Below are 23932 nucleotides of genomic sequence, written 5' to 3' on the forward strand. Positions count from 1 at the left end.
TTTTTGTATGCATGTGTGCTCAGCAGTAAGTCAGACCAGTTCTTCTCTCCTACTTGTTTGTGATAGACGTCACATTAATGTTGAGTTATTCTCCTTGAAATCAGATTTGAATTCTTTTTGTCTATTCAGCATTAGAGTTTTTATTGTCACATAAGATAGTTCTGTGCAGCAGAACAAATAAAGCTGTCAGTGGCATTGTTAGTGCTGATTAGAATCGTCTGCTATTGAAAAGACAACAGTATTAATCTGTATATCTCAAAACACTAACAAGCAGAATTGCAAACATTTGTAAATATACATAAAGCTGGAAAGGAAGAATCAAAAGTTAAATTCCAAAACACAGTTATTAAGCTCAAGGGAAATGTCATAACAAGAAACAGTAAGCCATAAATGCCTGAGTATGGCAGACCTTGGAGACTTAGTGAAATATCTAAGCTGAAACACAATATTAACATGTGAGTGCCATGGCAACCATAGCTGGACAATATGGGAAAATGTTAGCAAAGGAAAGAGGTGTTACAACAACAGAGAAAAATACAAACCACAGAAAGAAAACCATCATGAAAGAAGTGGCATAATTTAACACATAGTTTGTTTACAATCAAGAAATTGTTTCTTCTTTGAGACAATTTGCAAAAGAATTTGTTTCAAAGAAACCTGCAGCCATTGGAACCCTCTACAGTGCTAGAATATTTAGGTAGTAATGACAAGGCCAATTTTGTGTTATACAAGTTGCTCAATTGGCCATCCAAGGCAATATGAAATTGAAAGAGTTAATGTCTTCCTAGATATAGCAGGGTTGTGCAAATTTAATTTCTTCTAAATTGTTTGATAGTTGTTAATGCAGTAGCCTTGAGTTTCAGACCAATCTGGTATATTGCGTAGAAGTCACATTATATTGCAGATATAATGATAAATAGCTATATAACTTCTAGTTTGATATAAACCAGCAGCTAACACAAATTAGCTTCATCCTAGACCACAAGGAATTCTAGTAATGAGGACCTGTGTTTCCTTTATATTTTTCAGTATAGCACAACTGGAGGATGGCCTTCAAGATGAAGTTCTGAAAGAGGTGGAGGCTTACCTGGCAAAACCAACAGAAGGAAACCTAGGGGTCACTGGAGAAGGTTCTTTGTTGGCTGATGCTGCACCATGTAATATATATATATTTTCCGTACACAATAATTTTAGATTCCTGCTTAAGTCTTATTTTTTCCAACACTGAAGTTATATTGTTTATTTGGGACACTTTTGCCTAGGGCAGTAACAAATTGACAGGTCTGCTGCTTGCCAGTCCTGAGTTCAAATCCTACACCTGTTCTTGGTCTGTGTGGTATTTGCATATTATCCCCATGTCTGTGTGTACTCCAGCTTTCCTCTTAAAGGTTTACAGATTACATCAATTGGTGATTTTAGATTGCCACATATGAGTGGGTCTAGCGATCGATTGGTGTCCTATCCAATGTAATCAGAAATAGTATTGGCCCTTAGTGATTTGAAAAGTGATGAGCAGGTTAGAAAATTTTATGCTGTGCTATGCTAGCATTCCCCAGATTGAGTGATTCAGGGAGACTTCTTAGAGGGTGACAGTGGCCCCCTACCCATTTGTCACTGACTTTGAGTTGCTCAGTCACAGTGGGAAATGTGTAAATAACTTTTTATTAAGTTCTGTATTCAATCAAGATGCACATTGTTCCAATGTAACTGTAAAGAGCAATGTCAGTCGAGTAATGGACAAGAAATGAAAACAAGATGCCATGAAAAGGTCATAGTGGTACAGGAAAAATAACTAAAATAATATGAGTTTTTTTTTTTTTAAATAGCTTTTTCTTTTAACATTTGACTTCTGTTCCTGACAAACTTACCAACAATTGTTTCTGGTGCCAACAAAATATATAGAGATTGTGTTTCTTTGAAATTTACTGTTGTAAATAGCTAATGCAAACAACAACAACATTTATTTGTATACCATGTTTTCATACAAATGATGTAGCTCAAAGTGCTTTACAAGATGAAGAAAGAAAAAGAAAAAATATAAAAATTAGGCAATACTAATTAACAAAAGAATAAAGTAAAGTCCAATGGCCAGGTAGGACAGAAAAAATAAAACAAACAAAAAAAAAAACTCCATAGGGCTGGAGAAAAAAAAATCTGCAGGGGTTCCAAGGCTATGAGACCACCAAGACCCCACTAGGCATCAGTGGCAAACAATGCCATTAACCTCACTCTGCCACTGCAGAACTTTACTTAGGGTAGCATTTATATAGGTTGCCTCATATTTGTAAGTTGTTTTAGTAATGTTTTATTTTAGCTACTGCAAAAATGCATCTATTACTATTATTTACTGTATACCCTGATTATTGTATGTATTTGTTTCTGTGCATGTATCAGTTTTCTGTACCTGATAATCCTTATAGCTTTGGGCTTTAGAACACCCTTGTCTGTAAATGAAATATGACTTTATAGCAGATCACATACATGCAAACACAACACTCAGTCACAAGAAGCCAATTCATTAGTTTCAGTTAACTGTACCAAGACAGATATAGGGGTGGGAATTGAAACCCTATAGCCTCTTTAAGCATATTTTACAGCCTCTACATTTTTATTTGTTATTGGAAGCAAGTAGTCTGCTTCTTCACAAAAGCCAAAGGCACCATTTAAATGGCACACTTACTTTTTTGTAATTTTTTGCTGCCACTAGTAAGCACACTATATTACATAAGCCTTTACATCTAGCTAGATATAATTTGCCCTTCGGATGTTCGTGAATATCAAAGGTTAATGCCAATAACACTACAGCCCCTGTCTTCTACTAGATGCCACGCCCCAGACTATCACTCCGGCCAAAAAGTTCTCTGCATCAGACAGCAACACTGGAAAAGGGGGGATTACCATTGCTGCAGCAAGGTACAGTTCTGAGGAAGCAGCAGTCCTGGTTGCTTTTGTTGTGGCACTTGTGGAGTATACCCACCTCTGTGGACCCTTGAAAGCTTGTTTAAGACGAGTTCAAGAGCTTGAAGGAGAGAAGCAAGATCTTGAAATTCACAAGCAAGAACTTGAAACGGTGGGTTTAATAAATAGATACCCAGGTACGACAGAATGACAGTTAAAATTATTAATGTTTATTTCGAATTTTATCATGTTTGCATTTAAAGGAGATTTTTGAACATTTAACAGCATAAACAACCATGAAACAATAACAAAATATAGACCCTTCTAAATTAGGCAGCAATTGAATGAGCTAATCAATTATTAAATTCTTCAGCCTCTCTTAGTTAACATGTGGTAGAGGCCCCTTAATGCATGATGTGTTTAGGAAAGCTTTTTCCTAGCTTTGCCCATTCTTTTTTGTAAACGTCAACTAAACGTCAGCTTAAGCAAGAAATATTGATGACAGTAACAATGTTGTTATGCTTTTTGCCAGTTATGTGATTTGGAATTCACATGACTTCTCCTCCTCCTTATAGAAGACGGTAGTGCACATCTGTTGTTGTTCTTGTACTGGAATGAAGTTTAACAAAAAGCACTCATTTTGTTGGAGCAGTTAAGGAAACCCAAGCTAGTAAAGGGCCTTTGTAGCTGAAAATCTTTTTTTGTTTCCTAGTTTAAAATTTCCTTACATTTTAGTTTTGGTGCTGTAATTTCTTTGACTTTACACCTAGTTTAATTAATGCAAATATATAAATAATACATAAATATATTATGAGATATTTCTTGTTATTTGTGTAAAATTTACCACTGACTATTTTCAAGTTCTTGTTGGAAAAACTAATTTTAACATAGGAGCTGCCTTCAATCCTTCTTACCTCCCCTTGCAATATTATTAATTTCAATTAATCCTCTTAATCTCAATTTGTTTAAGATAAAAATGCTGTCCATTAGCTTTACTGTGGATTGTTATGTTCTTATTTTAAAAACTTCAATCATGATTCTTGATGTGGTATGTCAAATACTTTGTTCATTTTATACATTATTATGGATTTGTACTCTACATGACATTCTCTATAACCCAACCTTCTACTAGTGACACTGCTGTACACCTTGCTTTCCATACTTACAGCAAAAAATATCTAGTAACCACACAAGGCAGTATTCTGAGCCAGTCCCGAAGCACAGTCAGACATATGTAAAACAGAGCAATGCTGTCTAGAAGGGGACGAGTACAAAGGCTAATCCTGTTTCACAACTACAGAACAACTTCCTCGACCTGCTGTCCACCCTATACATGTGCACATAGTACTTGTGATGGTTCTACCACCCACCCTCCAAGCTTCATTGATCTACCACTCAAGCTTCAAGAGGTCTTCTCCCCCCATCAATCACACATTCTTCCAGTGATTTCCTTGCTGGTTCTAACACCTTTTTTACACTCTGTTCACTGGCTTTCCTCTTTGGAGCCCTTTTAACAAAGGAATACCACCCTGACAAAAGATGCAGTGCTATAAACACTGATTCTGCTGGCTGTTTGTTGGTAGAAGCACTGTACTTCTTTACAGAATAAGGACTCAGAGGTGTTCTGCTCTTTGACAGGCTTCTGCCTTTTGTAAATAACTACAGTATTGGAAAACAACTTAGTATTTCTTAGATTTTAAACGATCACTTTTGCCTTTCAGAAGTAATGAACTGATTAATTGTTTTTGTTTCAAATTCCCACTTGATGAATTACTGAAATGCAAGTTTATATGTTTTGTTAGCCTTCTGATAAAATGGAAGACCAGGAGGAGACTGAGTCAGAAAAAATATTGTTTACTGAAAATGACCTGCCGCTACTCATTACAGAGGTTTGTTTTGAAATTGAAATTGTTTTATAAAAAACAAATTTTGCTTTTACTGACTCCTGTGTCTTGAAACAGGAGATACTCACAAAGTAAACCAGAGCTGTACACTGTATGATGTGAATATATAAATATATAAATATGATGTGAATACATAAATATGTAACATAATAATAAGTTCTACTTAAATTTCAGATTTTATTCATTCATACATACATTTATACTTGCATACATAAATTCTTAAACTCTCTTAATCTAGTTCAGAGTTGTATGATGTGAATATATAAATATATAAAAATATATAAATATGATGTGAATACATAAATATGTAACATAATAATAAGTTCTACTTAAATTTTAGATTTTATTCATACATACATACATACATACATACATTTGTACTTGCATACATAAATTCTTAAACTCTCTTAATCCTGTTCAGAGTTACAGGATGCTAGAGCCTGTCTTGTGTTCAGAGCACTAAAATAAAACCCTGGACAAATTGCCAGTCTATTGTAGGGCAAACAGTTGCACATGCACAATTACCTTCACTGACAGTGGGACCAGTTTAGAATTGCCAGTTGATCTAACATACACTTCTTTATGGATGTGGAAGGAAAAACAGATAATCCAGAGGAAAAGTCCACTCAGACACGGGAAGATGTGCAATCTGAGCACAGGCAATGACCAAGTGTAGCATTCAAACCCTGCCACATTTTCAAAAGAAAATAAACTGATTTCTTCACGAAAACAAAACTTAAAATAAAAATATTGTATTGTCTTTTTGTCATATAAAGATTTATGATACCACCCAAATATTGTTGTGCTATATGAATGAAGTAATATAATTGAGTGTTAAAGTTGATATAATAATTTTTAGATTTTGATCATTGAGTAGAGGAAGTATGTGTGATTTTGTAGGACATTGTTTGGATTCAAAATTTTATACCTTGTTTTTCCACCAGGTTCAGCAGCTTCAGACCGAGTATGACATTGCTATAGCTCACAAGCACAAGCTGGAAACTGAATTACAGTCCCACAAGGAAAACCTGCATGCTGCTCAAAACATATTAAAGAAGTAGGGGTCGTGCAAGAAAATTATTTGATATGATTTATGAAGTGTAATCTGCACTGAGTTAAATATTTTTTTAAAAGCTGCTCAAGGCAATCAATTAGTTGTTAGAGTGGTCTCTAGTGGATGAGATAACTAAGTAACTCAGGGGTTTATTTATGAAAAGTAAGCAGGGATGATTATAGAATTAGTATAATATGGGCAATGTCTGCCACTGTCCTGTTCCAAAATGAGGCCACATATCAGGTGGTTCTTAGTGTATAATACAAAAATGCAAGACATCTGAAATGATAGAACAAAAAATCCTACCAAGAATATATATTTTTAGGCAGTTCTAGTAAGCAATTGAAAATAGTGTATAAAGAATATTTAAAAAAGTAAATCACTTGCTCATATTTTTAATAATATTTTATTTATATGTGTTAACTTGTTTTTATAAGAGTCTAAGTGATTAGTGCTTTTTCTGACAGCTACAGGAAAATAGCTTTTATTTTGAATCTGGCCACTTTTTTGAGTTTACAGTTTGTGCACATTATTTCTATGCCTCTGAGGATTTTTCCTTATTTCCTTTGTCCAATATTCCTCCCACAACCCAAAGATTTACATATTAGATTAACAGATCACCCTAAAATGTCCAAGTATAAGAAAATATGGGTGTTCATATTAGCCTATCCTGAATTTGATTGATATCCCAAGGATAGAGGCTAGCTCAGGAAACCTGAATACCACAAAAACCTTTAAGAATATAAAAATGTTTATTTTAAAACATTATAACTTTTTTTTTTTCTTCTTCCACTTTTTCTTCATAATTGACTCTCTTGACCTCTCAGTTTGAGACTTCTTGAGCAACAATGGAAAGAAAGTGCCACACAATTTTCTACAACTGATCTGCTTACCAATTGTTTAATAGCTGCTGCTTTTGTAACCTACTGTGGACCATTCAATGCAGATGGCAGGTAGATACTGCTCTTTTGGTAGTTTCTTTAAAAACATAATGCATATATATATATAAACTATAACATTACATAGAGAAAAAATTGCATTATATATAATGTACTTTTTAATGTTTTTAATGTTTTAAACACAAGTAGCTGACTTTGTCTATTTTAAATATTAAGTCTTACCTGTAGAGGCTGTAGTCATTCTTTTTAATATATATGACAAAGGCATGTGAGTAGAATAATGGCGCAGCTGTAGTACTGCTGCCCTGGAATTAGGAGACCAGGGTTTTATCCCGGTTCCTCTCTGCATGGAGTTTGCATGTTCTCCCCATGCCTGTGTAGGTTTCCTTCATTTGCTCCTGTTTCTTCTTCAAAGACTTGCAGTTTAGTTGAATTGGCTATGTTAGATTGGCTCTGTTGTGTTTGTGTAACCCTGTGATACACTGGTACCCTGTCCAGGGTTTGCTTATGTCTTGCACCCTATGTCAGCTAGGATAGGCTCTGTCACTGCCTGTGACCCTGGTATGGTTAAACAGATTAGAAAATGACATGATATATATATTGTGTGTTATATATATATTCATAATGTATGTAGTACTTTTATGTATATTATGTAAGGATACATTTAGTATATACTGAAAACAATCTCACAGTCAATTCATTTTTTGTTTTTAATGAAAGACTCTTAGCCAGCAAGTTGTTCCTGGAAAAATGTTCAGAATGGGGACTGACTCTGTCTCAGAAGATCTTATTTAGAGAATCACCTCTTATGCCTTTTTTGTTTCATCCAGTAAGTCCTTCTACTTCATCTTTGCATAAGTATAGTTATTTTAAGAATTATTAAAATGTCTTGGTACTAACTATAATTGTGGGTTATTAACAGTCACATAAAATATAAGGCTTTTGTGTAATGAGCACCTTTTCAGAGCGTACAGAGCTGCACAGTTGGCAAGGGAGTGCTAGTAGTGTCAGGGTGGCACAGTAGAGGGTCTTCTGCATGCCAACAAGGAAGGCACATAATAGCTAGGGATACTAGTGTGAACAGCAGGTCACAGAGGACTGGCTAAATCAAGCATGGTTTCTTTGAGCTGACAAGTGGCAATAGCGATATTCATTCCTCTGGGATAGACAGGGTAATGCTGTCCAAATAAGAAAGCATAAAGTCACCTTAGAAATTTGGACCTTTTAAGCTTTTCATAGTTCAGAGAGATTGCTACATGTACAGTAAATGTAAAGCCCTTCAGATTATGCATAACGTCTCACCCACTGAAGCTTTGGAACAGAACTAATTACAGAGTCATAGTTAAAGACTGTACCTTGCCAGTTCTGCAACAAATTCCAGTGTTAAGAAGTGATTAGGATGAAGAATTACTGGAAGAATAAAGAGAGACCAGGTACAAAGACAGAAGAAAGGCAGAAGTTAAATGATTTATTGGCTTTAGTTAGTGGAAAGAACTGGAAGCTATCACACCAAATAGTCAAGGTAAATTTCTACGGGTACTGCAATCTCAATTGGGCCAGCAGACTTGCTTTGGGCTTTGCTTTCATTTTTATTTTTTTCGTTTTTTTGTGCTTTTTTTGTTTTAATTTTTTGTTCAACTTTTGTTTATTTTTTGCTAACTGGAGTTTTTTGGCTTTAGTCTGGATATGAAGAAATGGCGTTAGGTACTGGTCAGTTCCATGTTCAATATGGTGACACAGCGGTTAGTTCTAATGCTTCACAGCTGAAAAAGCCTAGATTCGTATATCGACCAGGTCACTGCCTACGTGAAATTTTCACCTCATGTTAGTGTTTTTTCTTCAGGTTCTGTTCTTTGTTTTCCTCACACATGCTGCACTATGAATGTTGTGTTGATTGTTCACTACATTCTTCAGTGTGTAGTTTTGCCTAAATGTGTCTTACCATGGATTGATGTCTGTCAAGGGGTCCTAACTTCCTATGTCCTGTGTGTAAGGCAAAGAGAGTGTTTTAAAAATGGATAGACACTTGCTGCTTTGACAGATTGCTGTAGGTTAAATAGGCGCTGGCACGTTATTGAAGTATTTCTGTACTCTGGAATTTATAGACTCTTTAATAATCCAACTCATCTGAGGTGCTACTGGTTTATTTAAATATATGTGACATGTTTTGTTGATACATGATTCACTGTTTCTTCTTAAAGTCACTGTAACATTTTTGTTCTTTAGATTGAAATCAAGAGGGTCCAAATGAATGGTGCTGCCATGAATTTGAATACAGAGACAATATCTTGTATTCTTAAGTATGAAGACTGCTGTAGCACCTGGGTATTTTTTTGCGATCCCACTGCAGAGTCGATTGAGTGGGTTAAAAGAAACTTTTTACCTAATTGTGTGGAAGTCAGATATCATGTAAGAACTTTGTTTTTTCTGTGAAGATAACATGATAAAGTATTTCAATGACCCACTGATCAGAATGAATTCATAATATTTTGTAATGGTCTTCATGTGCTTCTGCTAAAACATTAAATATTGTAGCATTAGAGAGATTAAAAGCATTATAAGCATAGCCATACAAATGTCTGTCAATGTAGAAGTTTTGAAAAACTAACTATATATATTATGTTGGTGTCATGGATGAATAGCTGGCCAGACAACCACAGCCTTGGCCCTTTCTTTCAGATGAATATGAAGCCTTATTTCCTTTATTAGGGTTAAGTATGTTGTTGTACTAAAAAGAAATTACTCTAAAAATAATGACAATAATAATATCTTATTCAAATACATGACAATATAAGTTACAATTGCAACTAACACATAATTGGTCACAGCAAGAGCTTTCAAGTCACGCATAAATCTTATATCGTTATTTTTTTTTAAACAAATTCCATAAATGGAAAAAGGTGGCAATAATAAAAAGCATGTTTTATGCATTGAAAGCGCAACAAGTTGTTTGTTAAATCATGGAAGATTTTTAAATAATAGGCATGATTCCCACAATCCCATGTTAAAGCCCTATCACGTTCTTTCTTCCTTTTTCTATGTGAAACGCACATGGTTTATACAGAAGTTAAGTAGGCTTTTAAACAAACCATATTTAAGGACACTGTGTATGGTACTATTTAAAAAAACATTTATTTCAAACCTATGTAAAATGTAAACGCACTGTGTTTTGTACTGACTGGGAAGACCTAGGAGTAAAATGCATTGCTACACCCCTACAAAGTAGCTGTTTTTGCATATATGTATGTATATAAATGCAAGCTAAATTATATATACAGTGGTGTGAAAAACTATTTGCCCCCTTCCTGATTTCTTATTCTTTTGCATGTTTGTCACACAAAATGTTTCTGATCATCAAACACATTTAACCATTAGTCAAATATAACACAAGTAAACACAAAATGCAGTTTTTAAATGATGGTTTTTATTATTTAGGGAGAAAAAAATCCAAACCTACATTGGCCCTGTATGAAAAAGTAATTGCCCCCTTGTTAAAAAATAACCTAACTGTGGTGTATCACACATGAGTTCAATTTCCGTAGCCACCCCCAGGCCTGATTACTGCCACACCTGTTTCAATCAAGAAATCACTTAAATAGGAGCTGCCTGACACAGAGAAGTAGACCAAAAGCACCTCAAAAGCTAGACATCATGCCAAGATCCAAAGAAATTCAGGAACAAATGAGAATAGAAGTAATTGAGATCTATCAGTCTGGTAAAGGTTATAAAGCCATTTCTAAAGCTTTGGGACTCCAGCGAACCACAGTGAGAGACATTATCCACAAATGGCAAAAACATGGAACAGTGGTGAACCTTCCCAGGAGTGGCCGGTCGACCAAAATTACCCCAAGAGCGCAGAGACGACTCATCCGAGAGGTCACAAAAGACCCCAGGACAACGTCTAAAGAACTGCAGGCCTCACTCACCTCAATTAAGGTCAGTGTTCATGACTCCACCATAAGAAAGAGACTGGGCAAAAACAGCCTGCATGGCAGATTTCCAAGACACAAACCACTGTTAAGCAAAAAGAACATTAGGGCTCGTCTCAATTTTGCTAAGAAACATCTCAATAATTGCCAAGACTTTTGGGAAAATACCTTGTGGACTGATGAGACAAAAGTTGAACTTTTTGGAAGGCAAATACCTCGTTACATCTGGCGTAAATGGAACACAGCATTTCAGAAAAAGAACATCATACCAACAGTAAAATATGGTGGTGGTAGTGTGATGGTCTGGGGTTGTTTTGCTGCTTCAGGACCTGGAAGGCTTGCTGTGATAGATGGAACCATGAATTCTACTGTCTACCAAAAAATCCTGAAGGAGAATGTCCGGCCATCTGTTCGTCAACTCAAGCTGAAGCGATCTTGGGTGCTGCAACAGGACAATGAACCAAAACACACCAGCAAATCCACCTCTGAATGGCTGAAGAAAAACAAAATGAAGACTTTGGAGTGGCCTAGTCAAAGTCCTGACCTGTATCCAATTGAGATGCTATGGCATGACCTTAAAAAGGCGGTTCATGCTAGAAAACCCTCAAATAAAGCTGAATTACAACAATTCTGCAAAGATGAGTGGGCCAAAATTCCTCCAGGGCGCTGTAAAAGACTCATTACAAGTTATCGCAAACGCTTGATTGCAGTTATTGCTGCTAAGGGTGGCCCAACCAGTTATTAGGTTCAGGGGGCAATTACTTTTTCACACAGGGCCATGTAGGTTTGGATTTTTTCTCCCTAAATAATAAAAACCATCATTTAAAAACTGCATTTTGTGTTTACTTGTGTTATATTTGACTAATGGTTAAATGTGTTTAATGATCAGAAACATTTTGTATGACAAACATGCAAAAGAATAAGAAATCAGGAAGGGGGCAAATAGCTTTTCACACCACTGTATGTAAATTTTTAAATGTAACAACAACACAGGGCCTGCAAAACCACTTAACATACAAACTACAGGGATCATTATTATAAAAATTTTATTGTTTGCTATAACCTCATTTACATTCAAAGATACAGTTAATATATAACAACAACAGAAATGTGTATCCATATTGCACATACATAATTTCATAAATAAGTGTAGCTCAATGAGCTTTACAAGTAGAAAATGTAAAATTCAAATTGTAAAACAGATTAAATGGAGAAATCTCTTTTTTGTAAGTCTATACTGGTGAGAATGGTAAAAGTCAATGTCAGATTTGATAAAATATGCTATGGTGAGATACCACTTGGAGAAAAACAAAAATGCATTTCAATAACCCAGTAGAAAAACAGACAAAATTATTTGATTCCTGAGCAGCATGCATAAAAGAGTAAACTTGAACATTCACTAAGCAAGAAGTTTTAACTATCACTATATCTATCCCCATGAACCTGTAATTGAAAATACACCATGTTTAAAAATAGAAAGATGGATATTGAATTGGCTTCTATTGAACAATAAGGTCTGAGTAATAGCCAATAGATGCAGCACTCCAAATTAGATAATTATGCCAATCGTAGCTTGTTCAATGTGCTTTATTTTTCTTTTTAATTTAGAGACTTTGTTCTTCTGTTATAAAATGTAAAGGTAACATGTTGCCCTGCAATATTCTTCACTAACTAAAAATGTTTTCTTCATTTTAGGAACTGCAGTTTCAGCTTGACCTGTGTTTAACAGAAGGGCTTACTCTGCTCCTCACTTACTGTGATATGCAGAGCTTGGCATCTGATTCAAGGTTTTCTGAAGTGCTTCGCTCAAAATCATTGTTCAGAAGAAATAAAACAGCTTTTAAAATAAAGGCAAGTCAACTAAATTAAAATACAATTTTAATATGAATCATTTATGCATTTATTCTCATGCACATTTTGCTATCTTAAAAATTATTTCTTGTTTTAAAATGGTTCTCAAGGGTGGTCATAGAGTACCCATGGGGCTGCAGGTGTTCATTCCATGTAATTTCTAATCATTGCTTCAACACTGGTTTTAATTGAACTTGTTGTTTTAACAGTGTGTGATTTACTTCTGAAGCTCATTTTGGAGGAGGTGCAATTTTTGGCAAAGCTTTTAGTTCATAAAGTGTGTTTTTAATGTTTTATTTGCTTTTCCTGTGAGTTTATTGTATGAAAAAACAGAGCACACACAAGTGTATACAGTATGCGATGACTGACAAAGGGTAGTCACTGCTTTATTGACTGACCCATCTACTGTATATTTTCATTAGTAAGCAACAACTTAAGCAGAATTTGCTTGTGCTTGTAAATAATTTTCTTTCTTATTTTGAAATCATTTACTTATGTTAGCTATAATGTGTTTGCTGCTAAATTAGTCATCTAATTTCAACACAAAGTATTTCTTAAATGAAATAAGTGAAGTATAAATTTCTTTCTAGTAAGGAAAGCTTTTAGTTATTGTTATGAACTTAACAATTTTTTTCTAATTAATATTTATCTCTGTTTACAGTGAATCTACACTATATAGAAATCAGATTCTTTCTATGGAGTAAATCAAACCTGCTAAATACAAAACAATTGCTTATGCTTTTGTTTTAAGTAATGTAGGTCTGTTCATGCACACTGCATTGATAAATGCACGTAGTTTCATTTTATGGAAACATTAACATTGCTTTTGTAAAGTAAACAAAGACTTTATTATTTTATCTTCCCTTAGTTTCTAATGTTCATTGAATGCACAGCACTTCTTGTTTCCAACATTTCCACTCTAATTTTTTGTAATTCAAAAAGGTTGCAGAACATGAAGTGGAGTGTCGCCCAAGCTTTAGACTTGTGCTTCACACTGCAGCTTTACCAGAACAGATGCCAGCTGAAGTTGCAGCCTTTTGCAAGCCAGTGTATTTTGACCAGGATCGGAGTGGGCTGAGGGAACAGCTTCTGGATAGGTTCATACAACTGGAGAAAATAAGACTGGGTGAGGAGTATAAATCATTGCAGGAGGTAAGAAAAGACTGTCTTTAGAAAGAATGTTGAAGAGCATGTAAATGAAATATTTTCCATTATGGGGTCAAAAGTAGTCAGTTTTTGCAGCATCATATTGGTTAACAGGTCAATTAAATTCACATCTTTAGGTATTAACAAATTTCAAATTTTCCAGATAAGACTTACTCAGAATGGAGAATAGTGACATACTCCAGGGCTCTAGTGGAGTGATGCAGTTGCAGTAATCATTCAGCATGTGTGTTTCACTGGAAATACAATTTTGATGCATAAAATATTTTTTTCTATCAATAAATAAATAGCAAGACATCACTGTAATCTGTACCACAGAACATTTCATTTTCAGAACGATGAGACATCAGCATTATTCTTGGTGTAATAGTGTTTTTTTTTCAGTCTTATTTACAATGTGTCACAGGAATATTATAAAGTATTGATGCTTGCTTTTCTTCTCTGCTTACCTAATTACATTAATAAAAAGAAAAAATGTAAATGTTAGGCAAAACCCACAATACAGACAAAGCTCCTTATAATATGCTGTGTGTAAAACAGCACCAAATACAACATAAAAGACACCACTGAAGAACTGTCAAAACAGTTTATATTCAGTCGTCTATGTGTAAAGTCTCAACTCTGTTATTCCCAGTGGTCTCGATATTATTATGAGATCTGTTTGCCACCCAAAGAACCCGAAGCACCCAGGTGTCTTAATTAATACTGACCGTTGTGAAATTTCTGTAAATTCATATCAAGCAGTTCAGTTTACAAAAGATGATTGGATGAATCCTAAGCAGCTGACTGGCACCTAAGAACAGCAATGTTTTATATAATGATTTTTGGGTGTTTTTGCAGTTGTGTACAGCATAGGTGATGTTTTAATAGTTTCATGGGGAGAAATAAATGCCTTCACATTATACCAGTTTGTTTTGCTTCACATTATCTGCTGTGAAATTTGACAGAAGTATGTTGTTATTAACTGCTGTCATACATTAAAATTCAAATGTGTTATTTTCAATGTATGGCAGAGGATAAAAATGTGTTAGTCGCTCTTAGTAAGTAACCGCTATACAGCAGTAAAAAACAATGCAGTTTATTAAAGATCATTTAAAAAGCAAAATAACAAGGCTGGCTAAATATATTTTCAGTATTTTCTCTGTTTGCTGGTTAACTTATCTATTTAAGTAATTGACTTACTTTGTCGTCTTCAAATTTCCTATCATTGCTACTTTTCTTCCAATTTTCCTCTATCTATTTATTTTTGGCCTCTCTTTCAGCATCTAGAGACCAATTTCCACATCTCTCCGCTCAGCTTTCATATTCTTTAGCCATTTTTGTAGGGTTATATGGCAATAGGGTCATTGGTTAATTAGCATAACTGTATTCACTTTCAATGTCAATGTCAAAGGGTCAAATGGAGTAGGTGTGGTAGTTGAAGCATGACAGGAACCCCCTTTTTATGGCATACCTGTCTGTTGCAGGGAACAAATAGTCAAACATACTGTTCACATTTATAGTTTCTTACTAACTTAAATTGCAAACTTTTTGGAAGTCCAAGGAGATCCAGAGTATCTGGGAAAAAGTCCAGGTACAAATGGGGAGAATGTGGAAAACACCATGTACACAAGTAGTTCTACTTAATTCCACTTTATCACTATACAGTATACTCAAATAAAATTTACAAAAATATTATAAACTAGATCTGAGAACCCATATTAGTTTTGGATTGACACCGTCTCTTCCTGTCTTCTTTATAAGCAGTACATCTTGCTCTGTATGGTAGAGAGATGAGGAAAACCTTTCTCTGATTTCTCAGAGGTAGATTGCTGCTTCTTCTTCTTTATGGAATCACAGGCACTATTTGGTTAAATATTAAGTCATAATTGTGTTGGTATGGGCTTCATCTGTGTATTCAAAAGTAGATCTTAATGAAAAGGATATCATTAGTAATATTACAAGAAGCAGGAAGTTTATGCTACATCAAAATCCATAAGGTGCAGATTGGTCAGTTTGTGTTTCTATTAGGTCATTAAAGTAGTAAAATCTTAACAATCTAGTATAATAAAATCAGGAAAAAAATCATGAAATGTTTTCAAAATACTATTTCTCTGAAATTTGTTGAAAAGTCAAAAGTCTCCGCTAGTGTGGATGGTGATGGGTACTGATTTTTTATTTTAAATTGTTTCTAATGAAAGAACCTCTGATGTCTTTACTTAAGCTGTTCATTTAAAAACTTTCCTGATTTTTGCTTTCAGTACCATAAACATTGTATGTAGTTAATTTCTTCAAACTTTTGCACATGGTAGTACACATGGATTCCTTTTCTTTATTATTGTTTAAATTTCATTTCTCTTTCTTTTTCAGGACTCCCTCTTTTTAATTTTTCCAATTACCTGAACAAGTAATTAGGTTGATTCTGGAACAACAATTTATTTAGAATCCATTTCACCTAGTGTATGTGTGATCATCTGCCTTAAACATATTTAGAAGTAGAAAGTTGCAAATAGCTTGTGATAATATCCACCTTAATAAAAAGTGTCTGTATAGTTGTGTTTTTGTATTGTTACTAGGGTTAGGAGTAAAAATGTAAAAATAGGCAGAACATCTAAAAAAGGGTTAAAATGTTAATAAAAATAGCAAATAAATGCCTCAAAATATGAAAATTCTGTTGTCTGACATTATATGCTGCCAACAGCAGCGTAGTAGTGACTTTCTTCCACTGACTTGAGCCACATGAGTGAGGTTTATAGCTATAACACTCAGTGGCATAGCGTAATGGGGGCGGCAGGGGTGGCCCGCCCCAGGGCAGCACTTTTAGGGGGCAGCAAAGAATTACTGTATATTTTAGTCTTTTAAATTGAAATACCTAAATAAGGGGGCGGCGAAATTTTCCTCCGCCCGGGCGGCTGACACCCACGCTACGCCACTGATAACACTAATGATTCATAACGTCACATGATGGGCAATAGATGAGGGAAAATAGTGATAAACCGATACATATTTCGGGAAACCAAAGCCCCAAGACGACTAGGCTGAGTTGCTAAAGCAACCCAATGCACTAGCAACCACCATGGCATTTTCCCTGCAAAATACTTTGACTATAAGAATGATCAGTTGGATAAGTGATGGCAAAAAGAAGTGGTGAAAACGGGCTGGTCTTTTCAAAAAGGAAAAGGGTGCCGCAAGTGAATGGGGTGCAAATTATGCCAGACCAATTGGAGATCCCAAGTATCTAATTGATTACTTAAATTGCAACCCGTCTTTAATTGGTTACATAGCTAATACCTATTAAAAACAACTGCAGTATAAAAATAATCAATAGGAAATGGTTGCAGAATGCATTTTTTGACTTTTCTTATAGGCATTTTCATAAACAGTGCTATCAATTATAAGTATAAAGGGAACACAAAGTAGATGAGTCCATTTCTTCTGTGAGAGACATCTGGCTCCCTGCAATTCAGCACTAGAATTAGTAGATTTGGAAAATTAATAAGTAAATACTGTAATTTTACCTTAAATTATCAATCCAATCATCCATTCCCTTTCTAGTCTGTTTTTCTGATTTTCAATCACTGGCTACCTGAATCGAACGGTAGATGAAGAACAGGAATCATTCCATTGCCAGTGCACCACATATACACTCCCATACACTCTCACACAAAGATAGCTTACAGTTGCCAATTAATTTAATACTTACAATGTTTAAATTAGCTGTGTTTTATACATCTCTTCTTTTAGTGCTTAATCTGCTTTTTGTGTTTTTTAATGTGTTTTGATTTTAGGAATATCTAGACAACATGCAAGAACTTTGGGATATGGAAACTAACATTGTGAAGATACTGTCCACCGAAAAATCTCTTCTTAACAGCCTCACCATAAATAAGAAGTTGTGTGACTTGAAGCAGCGCTATGAAGAAGAATTAGAAACGTAATTACTGTTTTTGTGATCAGCCATACTACTATGTGCATTTTTTAATTTACAGAAGCAAATAAATAAGTACTGTACATAATACCAGGTATAACCAGGGATGAAGCATCAGAGGCATGTAACATTGTTGTTGCATTTAAAGATAAGTTGTGGTTTGGTGTATATGCATATACAAGCTATTACTAAAGCTATAAATTCTCATTTAGCCATAATTAGATTAGATCATTATTAGCTATAATTAGATTACCGTAGATCATTATTAGCTATAATTAGATTAGATAATAATTAGATTCTCAATTAGCTATAATTATAATTATATAATTAGCAATCTATAAAGCAATAGATACTCAATTAGTTTCTTGATCAGTCTGCAGTTTCTGCTCTAATTCAATTTTCTATTCCATATGTTCTAACTTTAATATATTAAATTAGTATATAAAAACAATTGCATTTAATATATTCATCTAGTGCTAAAATGTCTGTTCTACCTTTTTGTTTGGTAAGAGCTGTGTGATTTACATGTAAGAAGGAGTTTTATCATGTTATGAGATTATACAGTACTTTACTCTGTCCAGCTTGATGAGTCTTTAAGGCTTCAGAGTTTTAGCCAAAGTCTGCCATTTGGGAAAAAAATTAACCTTCAGCCATTAAGCCTAGTTTAGAGTTATAGAACTTGCTGAATATTTAAATATTAATTTTTTGAAATAAACACTTATTTAATAAAGCAATTTATTAATAATTTTGAATGTTGTTGCATATTTCTTATTAACTGTTTTGAGTCATTGGAGGTAGAAAACTGTAAATTAAATGTATCAAAAGTAAAAAGAAAATTGATAGGAAGAATGAGTAAATATCTAAGAACAAAAACTTCCAGTATGACACCTTATATTTTCTTTAAAATATGTGGTCTGTTGTTCATTCTGGAATACAAGACATTTAAGAAGTGCATCTTTGCCACTGTTTTTAGTGTTCAAATCTTTTTTCATTTTCCAGTTAATTCGCCCATTTTCTTTGGTGTTTGCCTACTTAATTATAGCCTAATAAGAACAACAATAAGCAGAGCAGACACAAGAGTAAACAACACTCAATACTGAAAGGCTGAAACTACTTGAGTGTTGAACCCACTAGCATGATCAAGTATATAAAAGCTTAAATAATAAGGAAGCACCAGAACAAGTGGAGTGAAAACTATAAGATGATAGCAAACTTAAAAGTCATGATAAAAACATAAACTTTTTCCCATGTAGTACACATACAGTAAATACTTACTGTATTCCAATAAATATTTAGCACATCAAGTTTTTAATTTCTGAATTGACAGCAAAACAATGAAATTAAGAGACTGCATCCTATTTAATTAAGTTAGGAGAAAAGCAGTAGTTGCTTTGGACAAAACGCTGTGGCTGCTTTGGGCCCCCAAGAGTAAACATTAGAACCTCTTCCTAAATGTAAAAGAAAATGAACTAAAATGATTTTAGCTAAACTAAGAAAAAACGTAAACTCACTGAATTTATTGTATTTTATTTTTTTTTTCAGAAAATCGAGGCTTGAGATATCAGAAAAGTCAATCTTGTCCATAAAAGAAGGATTCAAAGACATAGCACTAAGGGGTGCGGTCATGTTTGACATAGCTTATGCATTGCGAAGGCTCAACTCACTTTATCATGTTAGCTATAATCAGCTTTTGGGAGTCTTTGATAGCTCCATTGCTAACTCTGAGAGGTAACTATATACATGTTCTCTTTTTAAAGAAAGTTCAGAATCACAGCCATGAAAATGTAATAGTAAATTGTTGCCTGAATTGTTTATGGTATTCTTTCTGGTGTTATTGCAGGGTACAGTATGTTAGATTGCTTGTAATCCTTTTGAGTCTGCATAATTTACTAATGTTAGTAATTTAATACATTTCCAACAACCCCTCACTGATGTACTGTATTAATGTGTATGTTGAGTAACTAATAATCCTTGCCTTTTCTTAGCTTTAGAAGTTTTTGATTTCTTTAAGACTGCAAATGTGTCATATTTTTAATTATATTTTTCTTGTTTGAGGGCAGTTATTTCATTTTATGAGAGACTGAATTTTAGTTTACTCAGTGAATGCCATCATATCCTATGTCTACAGCTTTATGTTCACACCTTCATTAAAGTTTCAGTCTACAGTACATCTGTAATCCATACTGTAATAAACAGATCTAACATTAACTACTTTCTCCATCAGGTATTCAGTAAAAACCATTGTGGATCGAGTGACTTATAATATATTTTGCTATGTTGGCAAGTATCTTCTGGAGAAGGACAGAATAATATACAGTCTTCTGTTAGCCCTAGAGGTATGTCATTTTTGTGATCTGCTCAAGAAAATGTGATATCAATGTGCAAAAATTGACTTTGTTCAACCAGTGCTTAATATATTTGTGGATGTTTTGTAAAATTAAAGTGAGGAAACATTACGTTTGAAAATTCTCTTTAAAGGCATAAGTAGGGAAGTCTTTCAAAGAATAGAGTTATCTATCTATAATATGTTAGTTACTCCAAATGACTGTATAGTTTTATATTTGTTTTAAAAAATGAAAATATTTTATTAGTTGCTTTGACAATAACATTTAATGCATTTTGTTGATTCCACCGAAGAGGGATGACATGGTGCATGGTCAGGCATGCAAATAATAATTTCAGTTTACTCTGTATATGTGACAATATTACTACTACAACACATAACTTCTGTTGCTGCTACTACCTTGACTATTCTTTTAGTATATGTTGGTCCTTGTGAACAGCACAAAAATATTGCATATTCTGAAAACGTATAACCATTGCAAGACAAAATAGTAGTAAGATTTGTCAGCATCTAGGGTGCTAATTGGTTGTCCTGTAAATATCACGGTCATTGTAAATTACAGAGTCAGAACATCTGGAATGAAAATTGTGAAAAAAATCCTATTCTATAGTCCGTCAAAACGGTGAAATAAAAGTTGTCCACTGTAAGTCCAGTTTTAACCTATCCAGTTATTGGACTGTCACAGATATTCAGTATGCTAACATCATTTTTTTCTTTCATTCATTATCTATACTAATAAAAAGCAAAGCCCTCACTGACTGACTCACTGACTCATCAGTAATTCTCCAACTTCCCGTGTAGGTAGAAGGCTGACATTTGGCAGGCTCATTCCTTACAGCTTCCTTACAAAAGTTGGGTAGGTTTCATTTCGAAATTCTACGTGTAATGGTCATAACTGGAAGGTATATTTCTCCATATACTGTAATGGAGTTCAGCTCGAAAGCCATGGGGGGGCGGAGTTTCGTGTGACATCATCACGCCGCCCACGTAATCACGTGAACTGACTGTCAATGCAGTACATAGAAAACCAGGAAGTGCTCCAAAAAGCGCTGAAGAAAACATGCATTATATAATTGAGAAGGCAGCGAAACAATAATAAGCGAGCGAGTTACATATACAACCATATTCATGAGTGCTGCTACTTCGAAAACAAAGCACGGTGTAAACCTACAGTTTAAATTAAGTTCATAGACACGCTGCCGCTGGCGTTTGTCATGCCCACGGGTAATGCGGGATACAAGTTTAATGAGAGGACGCAGGATATAAACGAGAGTTTTGATCACTTTGTAACTAAGTTAAAATTGCAGGTAAAGGGCTGTGTTTATGCAAATTCCGAGAGACTGTGTTTGTGGGGGATTGACAGTTAAGGCGGGTGGGGGAGTCACGTCATCATCTCCCCTCCCATTCACCTCATTTCGCTCTGAGCTGAGCTCTGAAGCTAACGCAGTCTTACAGAAGTGACTTTGTGACGCTGCTACCAAATACTCACAGAAAAATCCAGAAGTTAATACACATGCTGTCTGTAGAGTTTCTCCAAACTGAATCCTCCAAGCACTACTTACAAAAGGTTACATTGACAATCGTGTTACGTTATTTTTAAAATGTTTCCTTTTCTTAGCACAGGCACAGCTGATAAGCTTTGATGCATGTGCTCCATAACACGTTAAAAAATAATGCATTTAATCACACTTTCAATTCCAAGCAAAGGGGAACTTCTGTCAATGCATGATTTCCTGGTACACCGATTACATTGATCAGCATTTCCAGATTCATTTTACCCTCGCACCCAATTGGTTTGAGAAGAAGTATGAAAAAATATGAGGTTAACAAAGAAAAACAGATCACCAATTGAATCTTTATGAATAATCGATTCGCCATCAATAATTGTTTTGGTAAAGCCATACTCAGTGTAATCCTCCTTCCATTTTATAAATTTTCCGCCACTAGTCATTATTAAATGAACGAAAAAAAGTAAGAGCGAAGTGAGGGTGACTTATTCAGGCAGGCAGGCGATGGCTCAATAGCTCGAATTTGGATATAAGTAGATTCTATTTAGTCCCCAGAAATATCTTTGGTAGGAATGGAAGTTGAATTTAGTCTTTAAATGTCTATGGTAAAGAAATAGTTATGCAATGATGACTAAATCTAACTAGACTTTATATATTCAGGTTTTGACTTTATATATTCCAGCGATGACTTTATATATTCAACTTTTGACTTTATATATTCAGAAACAAGTTTGACTTTATATATACCGACGCTGACTTTATGTATTCAAGTTTTGACTCTATATATTCCGACAGTGACTTTATATATTCAAGTTTTGACTTTATATATTCGGGAATGACTTTATATATTAAAGTTTTAACTTTATATATTCTGACGCCGACTTTATATATTCAGAAAATCAATGTATTTGCCTGTTTGGCACCCCATAGTATATGTGTCTGTGTATATAGTGCACTTTTTCCATCGCCTTTTCCTGTAAGAAGCAATGTACACACTTCTCTCTATGCTGTGGTTTCTATTACACACCTGAAAGAAAGAGACAATACATGTGAAAATATCCAGCATACAGCAACATGCAGGGACTGGCAGGAACACTCAATAAAACTGAATAAAAAGAAAATCAAGTGATGGTGAGATACGAAGAAGGCAGCTTCGCCAGCGTTTGTGTGTCAGAACCTGGGTGGGGCGTTAGTATGCATCGTGGTGCACTGCAGAGCTATAGCGCGTCTTTAGTGAAAAAAGCCGTGTCAGATGGGGTTGTATGGATTGATTCTGAACACGACTGAGAGAATGAAAAGTGAATAAAAAAAAAGTTAACCTTTACAAGGATCATAAATTGCACCGGCTGTTACAGACTGAAATCAAATGTATGCTTTCATTCTAAAATAGTAAGTCTAAGAGCAGTTTACTTCTCAAAACGGAGGGGCGCAGAATCGAACTCGTGACCTCTTGATTCCCAAGCGGGGCTGAGTCTATTGAACCACGGAGGAAGTTACAATGAACTGCTGTCAATGTCGCATGTTAAGGCGGCTTTTTGTTTCTGCAGTTATATTTTTGAATAAAAGCGCAATTGTGTTATTCTTGTGAAAATGTTTCTTTGCTATTTGGACTTCAGGCTTCATACACTATATAGTTTATGCCTACATTTTGTCATCTACTACTAGAATATAAAAAACGTTTCTGTTTTAACAATGTGTTGACACAGATTACTGTAGAAACGGAACAGACATGAAATGCGTGTGTTCCAAACAACGATCTATTATTTCCACTCTAAAACTCCACTGCACTCCCAGATACTCAATCAAGCTGAAGTTCGTGCACGTTCTAAATTGGTGGGGGGATGGAATAGCCGGCTGCTCCAAGCTTCTCTTTATCAGCACATTTAGAAGACAAAGGACGCTGGCGGAGAGGTGTGAAGGGATTTAAGAAGCAGTTTAAGGTGGGACGGAATTACGAGTTTTTTCGTAGGCTCTGGTAATTCTAGTGTTAACAGTGGTTTGCGTCTTGGAAATCTGCCATGCAGGCCGTTTTTGCCCAGTCTCTTTCTTATGGTGGAGTCGTAAATACTGACCTAAATTGAGGCAAGTGAGGCCTGCAGTTCTTTAGACGTTGTCCTGGGGTCTTTTGTGACGTCTCGGATGAGTCATCTCTGCGCTCTTGGGGTAATTTTGGTCGGCCGGCCACTCCTGGGAAGGTTCACCACTGTTCCATGTTTTTGCCATTTGTGGATAATGGCTCTCACTATGGTTCGCTGGAGTCCCAAAGCTTTAGAAATGGCTTTATAACCTTTACCAGACTGATAGATCTCAGTTACTTCTGTTCTCATTTGTTCCTGAATTTCTTTGGATCTTGGCATGATGTCTAGCTTTTGAGGTGCTTTTGGTCTACTTCTCTGTGTCAGGCAGCTCCTATTTAAGTGATTTCTTGATTGAAGCAGGTGTGGCAGTAACCAGGCCTGGGGGTGGCTACGGAA

At 35.0% G+C, this 23932-nt stretch overlaps 1 protein-coding gene across 1 annotated transcript in view; it reads left to right on the forward strand.

Moving 5' to 3' along the window:
• Nucleotides 1-23932, forward strand: part of LOC120526593 (dynein heavy chain 5, axonemal-like) — a 259504-nt gene that overhangs the window by 201973 nt on the left and 33599 nt on the right. Inside the window, exons 79-90 of the mRNA XM_039749755.1 lie at nt 1030-1157; nt 2823-3070; nt 4701-4787; nt 5747-5859; nt 6684-6809; nt 7476-7584; nt 8982-9164; nt 12380-12535; nt 13478-13687; nt 17467-17612; nt 19149-19334; nt 19831-19942. Of these exons, the coding sequence (XP_039605689.1) occupies nt 1030-1157; nt 2823-3070; nt 4701-4787; nt 5747-5859; nt 6684-6809; nt 7476-7584; nt 8982-9164; nt 12380-12535; nt 13478-13687; nt 17467-17612; nt 19149-19334; nt 19831-19942 (1804 nt within the window). The remainder of the gene's footprint in view (nt 1-1029; nt 1158-2822; nt 3071-4700; nt 4788-5746; nt 5860-6683; nt 6810-7475; nt 7585-8981; nt 9165-12379; nt 12536-13477; nt 13688-17466; nt 17613-19148; nt 19335-19830; nt 19943-23932) is intronic.

The sequence above is a fragment of the Polypterus senegalus genome, chromosome 3 (genome assembly GCF_016835505.1).
Source record: "Polypterus senegalus isolate Bchr_013 chromosome 3, ASM1683550v1, whole genome shotgun sequence".
NCBI classification, from domain to species: Eukaryota; Metazoa; Chordata; class Cladistia; order Polypteriformes; family Polypteridae; genus Polypterus; species Polypterus senegalus.